General features: G+C 31.8%; 1 protein-coding gene across 1 annotated transcript; it reads left to right on the top strand.

The window, feature by feature from the left end:
• Window positions 1-1,820: 1,820 nt before the first annotated feature.
• Window positions 1,821-4,097, top strand: LOC111627940. Its single transcript, XM_023371637.1, has 5 exons — window positions 1,821-1,872; window positions 3,490-3,563; window positions 3,635-3,745; window positions 3,809-3,850; window positions 3,954-4,097. Exons 1-5 carry the CDS (start codon window positions 1,821-1,823, stop codon window positions 4,014-4,016), a joined length of 342 nt encoding a protein of 113 aa, XP_023227405.1. The 3' UTR covers window positions 4,017-4,097.
• The last annotated feature ends 4,201 nt before the right edge of the window (window positions 4,098-8,298 follow it).

Here is an 8,298-nt window from a genome sequence, read left to right as displayed (position 1 = left end):
AAAAATAACTTGACCTTTGGAGACATCATTAATATAAATAATTTTTATGGCCGTTGAATAAGAAGTGTTTCTTTCACAAGAAATGTATAAAATTAGTGCTGTATTAGACTTACGGTACCTAATTTACATACTGTACAGATGATAATAAACTGAACTTACTAGCCTAAAATCTCCGTAGCGTGTTGCCAGGCGGCAGAAAGCATATATATAATTATAATAAAGTTACAATAAATTAAGTTAATATATAATTATATATACAGTACCTAATTTATATATAATTAATATATAATTATATGTACAGTACCTAATTTATATATAATACTGTACAGACGATAGTTAAACTCAACTTACCCGCCTAAACTCTCCGTAGCGTGGCGCTAGACGGCGGAAAATAGTTCGGCTGCTCATCCGCGATGACGAGTTGGCGATGACGTTTTACCGCGTTTTACGCGCTCCGTTATACGAATACTGCCACAATTTTTTCGCCGCGTTATAGGAATCTACGTTATTGGAACCCGCGTTATAGGGTCTACTGTATTTGTTCGAATTCATGCTTATATCGATATTGAACAATTCCAAACTCTCGGTTTTCCTATGAAACGGTGAGCGTTCGGGTGATCGGTCGTAGCCCCGGCGGACGAGGATCGCTGGACGATGCAGATGTTCGGTGTTAAGCTGCGGCGTCCTAGGTGATCGGCGGTAACACAACACAATAGATAAAGCACAACTGTAGGCTTAATCCAGAGACCCTCCTTCGACCTTGAAGTTCCGATTTTTATAGTTTTTCCCCCACTATTCGCATTTCGGATTGGTCCCTCCTCCCATTCCTCGCTTCCGATTGGTCTCTCCTTTGTCTCCAGGTGCAAGACGAAACATTTTCGGGTCGCGGGAAAGGTCCGATTCGAGATGTCCATCTGATACCTCTGTCGACTCTGCTCGGTGACTGTTTATAAAGCAATAACACCTGCACTCATAACTCAGTCCGTTGTTTACCATTTTTTACGTCTAAGTAAATTTAACGATCATTTTCATCTTTCATCTATCAAAAGTTTCCCTTGTTTTGTTCGAAAAGGTTTATCTCGGCCAACATTTTATAGACTCGCGAGTCAAAGATCTACCTGTTTATGAGCGCTCGTATTAGAGTTTGTCTTCCGCTAAGACCTTGACAGATAGTTTGACACATAACTCGAAACGTTCCGAGTCTCATTGTTTACATCTTGTGCCGCGCAAGAATTCCACGGTTTACTCGAGTTTGAACCTCGTCTGGAAACCCACACAACGCAGAATTTTCCGAGTTTTCTTCACGTTTGTAATACCTAAATAGGGGTCAGTTTCCCATTGAAATTTCTCCCGAGAGGCCCTCCACCCTACGTGTCATGTTATCATAATATCAATCAATCGATCTTTATTTGATATAACGAGTGTTACAAAGGGAGTTAAAATTTTTTTTAAGTTCGATACATGAACAAAGAAATTATATAATTTATACAAAGTTAGCATTGCAAAATTATCACCAAATAAAATTTGGTAACAAAAATCAGATGGCAGTGTAGCAACTCGAACATCCATAAGAATACTGCAAGATTCGAGGTGTTTTCTCATATCCATTGCTGTTCCACAAAAAGAACATCCGGAGTCATATGACATTAAATATTTTACCATTTAGGTTTATCGAAAATCTATTTAGTCTAAATTGGGCAGCAAATGACTTTATTTTATAACTCAAATTAGACAGTAAATAAGGCGCTGAAAGCACTATCTCTGATACGTTGAGCCCCTCCCTCACCATTGTGGGTTGGACCAAACCTACCATTGGGAGTATGGTCCAACCCACAATGAACAGGATTGAAGGCCTTTTAGAATTGCCTACCTGTATCTGAGTGGAAAAACCACTGAACATTTGTAGTTTTTTGTCAGTTTGCGTACCGCCGACAGTCTGACAACGTAGAATTTTCAGAATTTTCTTCACGTTTGTGACACCTAAATAGGGGTCAATTTCCCATTGAAAGTCTTCCCGAGAAACACTCCTCCCCACGTGTCATGTTACACCATATACAAGTAATCTAATCCCTTTTAATATTCACATGGCAAAAGAGTAATATTAATTATTAATAATGACAATGGCTACATCTAAATTGATATCTGTGCAATAGTTTTAATGTATGCAGTGTTGCTGTTGATGGCAGTTTATTAATCAATTATTGTACAATAAATAATTAAAATCACTGTAACATAGTTCAATTATATTAAAGAAATTTCAAAATATGCTCTCCCCCTTTCTCGAAGAGCATATGTAACTCAAACTTCGAATTCTTTGGATTTTTGTCCCGTATCTCGAAAAAACGGCTCTCCGAAAAATTGATGATGTCATCTGTTAAAAATTAAAAAAATTGATGTGCATATTTGCGCAAAACGTTTTATGACTTAAATGCCAAAGGCACTAGCTTTAATAATCATATAGTCACAAAGAGAAATACTAAAACCTTAGGTAAACTTCAAAAAGAACTTTTAGATCAAATAAAAATTATTCACCTTTTCAAAATTCGAGTCGACAATATCTAATTTAGAAAAAATTCAATCACCGGTAATAAAGAAAATCTGTGTAAATTAGGATTCAAACATACAATAAACTCTGAATGTTGTTAGGAGAGCACACAGATCGAGTAAACTAGATACGCGATATTCAGAGCTATACATGCCTATTGCAAGTTCAGTCAAATTTATGCCTTTGCTAACCGTTTGCATTTCGAAGCAACTTACTTCTGTTCCCAGATGATATGGATAGTCTATAGAAATATAAAATAAATTAACACTTTGGATTAAGTAGAAAAATTGATTTTTTTCACATAGATTGCCAGATTCGCACTGTGCGTGAACACAGATTCGCTCAATGGACAAACCTGACAAACTACAAAATATTGACGGTTTAGCTCCGAGAAAATACATTTTATTCCAAGCAAAAAAAAAAATAAAGTCGACGCTTTTCCTCGATTATAAGAATCTGGAATTTGACATATTAGAACGCATGAACATTCAACTGAACTATCTTGATTTGTGTGAAGGAATACCACTCATACTTTCGTAATGAAAATATCAATTCTTTCTTAGTTTATCTATATAAAGGTATAAAAAATATGCTATGATTAGTGTAATTACTTGTCTGAGGAATTACATTTTATGGAAAAAATCCAGGTGAGATTTGATTTGGAACAGACTTCTTTTAGTAATTTGTTAGAAACAAGGTTTTCAGTTCATTTTTATATTTTTAATAGTTAAGCAAAAATTCCGTTGGAATTATAAGATTTTAAATCTCCTTTACCTCGTTGCGCAGATAAATCTGTATACTTCCTCAAATTCATTCTACAAGCATAAGAAAACTTCATTACTAATTCGATTTACAACACACCGATATCTTAATATTATCCGTAATTTTTTCGTCCGATGGTTCTTTCTATTTTTTAATATTTGAAGACAAGTTCGCCCAAATAGGGATNAAAAATCTAATAGATGCCAATAGAAGTCAAAAGGACAAATTTATTGGTTGCATGAGAGAAACATACAAAGTAAGCAGTTTCCATTATTATCGGATCATGCCGCTGAAAATAAATATTTGAATTTTTCTTTTTTGTTTCAGGCATTCGAAATGGCTCTCACATGTTCTCAATATCTTGGCGTCAGAGACATGCAACAATTTATTGATTTGAGCTGCGAGAGAATAAAACCCAGTAACGAACAAAAGATGAAGGTAGATTATAAACATAAATTTTAAACATAAAATATAGAAAATAATTTTTTTTTTAATTTTCAGTATTTGGAATGTCTGAATAGAAACATAAATGTTAGAAATGCTGTAAGTAAGGCGTAATTCGAGTTTTATTATTATTATTAAATTAAAGCATATAACATGGTTATTTATAAATAAAAATGTAATCCCTCATTTCTTTTATTTTTAGATATCAGAAAGCAGAGTAGATATGTTAGTGACGAAATGTACCGATTTAGCAATGGCAGGATAAGAATTATTGTAATGACAAAAGAGAATATAATGATCTGAGAGAAGATAAATTGAAAACGAATAAAAAAAATTGTGCATTATATTGCCTTTTTATTTAATTGAAATACCGTATTCATAATTACTGATTTAAATCAATACTGTATGCATGCTACCGGCAATCAAACCGATCATCCTGAAAAAAAATAAACGATTAATACACACAGAATATTCTAAACAAATGTTTTGAGATGAAAATATTCTTCTCGGAGTTTTCAGGCAAAATTTTAAGTGTTCTCTAGATTTTTGTTCAAAAATGTCCTATATTATAGTGTAATAGTGATTGCGTAAAGATGCACTTATACAAATGACATTAATTACATTAGACAATGGTTTTTTTTTGTAGCTAACTCTTTTCGCCGTGGTACAGTGTGTAAATCTATCAATCTAGAAGGAAAAATTCTAAATTCAAATATAAAGCATTATTATTATTATTATTATTATTATTTGTAGTTTTTTCTAATAAAATACAAATGTGAGTAATTGTAAAAGTTATTTAATATATTTAAAGAAAATAAAAATTATTTACGGAACATAAATATGAATCTGCAAAACTTGCAATTTTTATATCAATAAAAATAAGTAGACCAACAGATATTGATATTTAGTACTAAAAATTCCCGTGAAGCATGATGGAATACTTTTTATGAGCAAGTTGAGATTGAAGAATTGAGAAGAGTAGATATTTCAAGAGAATTTGCTAATATTTCTACAAATTAAGTAGTGTACACTAATTGTTGTAACACAGAGTTGTTTGTTTTGTTATGTATGGCAATGCAACACTTGGGCGATCTGCCTAGTGGGGGGATGCCTTCCGAGAGGTCTTTTAAGGGTAACTGGCTCCTATTTAGGCATTAATGATTTGGAAAAAACCCGGAAAACTCCACCTGGCCAGACACGACCCACGGCCGAATTACCAGTGTTCGGGGAACAAAACCGCTTGGCTACTGGTGGGCCTGGAACATAAAGAGCAACAAAACAAAATTTGCGTGGACAAAAATGGTAGAAGTAATAGAGAATTCACTTACGCACATATAAACAGATGATGGATGGCCTTTAAATTAAAAGAAATATTAAAATCTTTCTTTATAAAATTTTTTATACTCTACATTCTGAGTAAACGCTCTATTGTGTTTTAAAATGTTTCCTTGCTGTCTTCCTTTAGTAATAGACGGCTTAATATTGTTTCGGTTTCTTGAATGGGATAAAGCAACAGAGTTTTACACTTTTCCCTTGGCATTTTTTTTTTTCTTTTTTACAAAATAGTGAGTCTTTTTAATTCTTCGTTGATAAAACAAAGATGAATTGTATGTACCGCTACGTTAGTTAGATGGGCGATAACACTTTTTAAATTACGGTTACTTCCTATTGGATAATAGATTGGCTATCATTTTTAAACTTTAAATTTAATGAAGTTTAAAATACGCCAATTGCCAAAATATGTAAAAATGTAACTTAAGGGAAAATCCCTCGTCGAGTATGAACGTCACGCGGTCAATGACGTCACTGCAACAATAGTGTGATCACTGTGCGATAAAACGTTTATTCTATAGCTAATATTTCCGCAAAATAAATAGCCTATACCAGTGATTCTCAAACTTTTTCGATCCACCGCCCCCTTTGTTCCATAAAGTTATACCCAACGCCCCCTAACCCATTTTCTCTTGTGTGAGAAAAGGATTGGAAATATTCTTAGGAAAACTTTTCTATGAATCTCACACTTTGTGCCCTTACTGTACATTGTTCTCATCATCTGGAAACCATTAAACGCAATGTTTCCTCTTATCAGCCCCAATTTTGCCTTTGGTTACCGTTCAATACCCTGCCTCTATCATAGATCTATTCATCGCGCCAGAAGGGGGCGTTATTGCTTACTTTGAGAAACGCTGAGCTAAAATAAAAGTCAATGTGTTAGAAATATTCAAGTTGTGACCTTCAATAAAAAATAAAAAATATATAAAATGTCAACATTTTATATATATTCCGTCAAATTTTTATATATATTTCCTTAACGCCCCCAATTCTCTTTGAGCCTTCTACTGCCCCCCTGAAAGCCTCCAGCGCCCACAAGGGGGCGTTATCGCCCACTTTGAGAAACGCTGGCCTATACTGTACTTTCCGTCAGAACATAAAACCAATATAATCAAAATTTCATCTGGATTGAACAAAAATTGCACGAGTTATAAAGAATTCACATGCACAAACATACACAGATAACGGCTATTATACAGTATTAGTAATTGCTGGTATTTTTGAAACCGTGCCAGTAATCTTTGTAATTCAAACACAAATTATTTATTGTATTTATACAGACACTTGGCAAATCACAGAATTAAATCTTATTCAGTTGATACGTGTTCCTCTCATTTATTCACGTTTCGGGCATTTCTTGCCCCTCTTCAGCCAACTAAAATAAAAGTTCACAAGTTACAACAGTATAAACATATAAGGCCATGTTATTTATAAACATACCTTTTTGGTTACAATTATTGAAATTTAAAACTATAAAATTCCTTTGCCCATTTTACTAAATTTTTTATTTATGGTTTTGAACCATTTAAAACATTCGACTTCTTATCTAAAAAATTTTTTTGAAAATATTTTTTATATTTAACTGCATGTTATCTAAAGATTTTACATTAATTATTTTGTATACATTTGTTTTGCTAACAATACTACAAATTACGTACAATACCTAGTTATTCATTTTGAATTGTTATAAAGTTTAAACAATTTTAAAATTTCTCCCATACACTTACAATCACGTTTAAATTGATTTAACGATTAAAATTTACATACTAGTCTTTCATCAATATCGAAGTAATCCTCCCATACGAACATATTTCCCTGATTGTAAAAGCCTTATTGTGCTTTTAAATTCTAATATTATTGTTAATTGTCTACTTGGACATTATTTATTAATAGGACTTATAAGTCCTATTAATAAATAATGTCCAAGTAGACAATTAACAATAATATATTTCCCTGATCTTTCCTCCCCCTTTTTCCCCCAGTTAAGCAAGCCCATTGTCTACTACACAATCACATGACGAGTAGGCCACCTTGTGGCAACATTTTTTAATCTTTAAAAATCTTTAAAGAGATTTTTAAAGGGTTAGTCTTTAAAAATCTTAACATTTTAAAAATCTTTAAAAACATTCCTAATTTTATAAGATATTGAGCCAGTTTTCGTTTATTTTAATACTTAGATTTTTATTTATACATTTATTACTTTTGATAATTTCTACGCTTTCTTTGAACTTTCTATGATATGTTTCTTTTTCTTTGTGGAGTATTTGTACTTTATCTTTATCTATTTTACAATCGTTCAGGGTGCAATGATCATGAAAGGCAGAATTTGATCTATTGTATTTTAGATCTGCTATATGTTCTTTTAATCTGGTTTTAACTTCCTTTTAGTTTCTCCTATATAATATTTATTATCTCTATAAGTACAATGAATTTTATATACTACATTCTTAGTTTCAGTTGGTGGTAGTTGTTTTTTCTCAGTGTTTAGCTGTTTAAGCCTTGTATACATTTTTTGGTATGACGGTGCTAACTTGAAGTTTATATTACTTATTTCATTATCAATTTGTTTGTGTAGTCCCTTGATGTATGGAAAGCCGATATACTTTATATCATTTGTTTTTTTATTGTCTTGTGGCTTTTTAAGATTATTTATTTTAAGTTTCCATTTTTTGAACAGTCTTTGTGGGTAACCTGCCAGGAGAAATTTCTTTTTTAATTTAGCTAAATCTGCAAATATGTGTATTTCTTGACTTGTTCTGTTTTTTATTTTAGAATATTCCATTCTAAATACATTATATTTGACATGAAGTGGTACGTTTGACTGATATCTTACTGTTATCTGACTCGAACCTGGCTTTCTAAATGTTCTAAATTCTAAGCTCTGATTCTAAGTTCATCAGTTGAAGATAACAAGTCACTGAAAAATTCTTCAAATTTAAAACAAATATTTTTAATCTCTTCACGACTTATAATATCTTAAAACTTGTAATAACTTTTTAATGACAATAATAATTAAAGTTTTAATTTACCTCCATTAAAAATGAATTTGAAATTATTCAACTTTTTAAAAATAAAATATTATCTTTAATTCACATTTTAATTAGCTGTAACAGTCATTTCATAAATAAAATAAAATTATTTATGATTTAATTGATAATATTTTTAGGTCATTAATTTTATTTAAAAGTTGTTATAATTTTTAAAACAATTAAAAA

The sequence above is a fragment of the Centruroides sculpturatus genome, unplaced genomic scaffold (genome assembly GCF_000671375.1).
Source record: "Centruroides sculpturatus isolate CEXI.00-Female unplaced genomic scaffold, Cexi_2.0 scaffold230, whole genome shotgun sequence".
Taxonomy (NCBI): Eukaryota; Metazoa; Arthropoda; class Arachnida; order Scorpiones; family Buthidae; genus Centruroides; species Centruroides sculpturatus.
The sequence above is the reverse complement of the archived record's forward strand: the minus strand, read 5'-3'. Positions and strand labels throughout refer to the sequence as shown.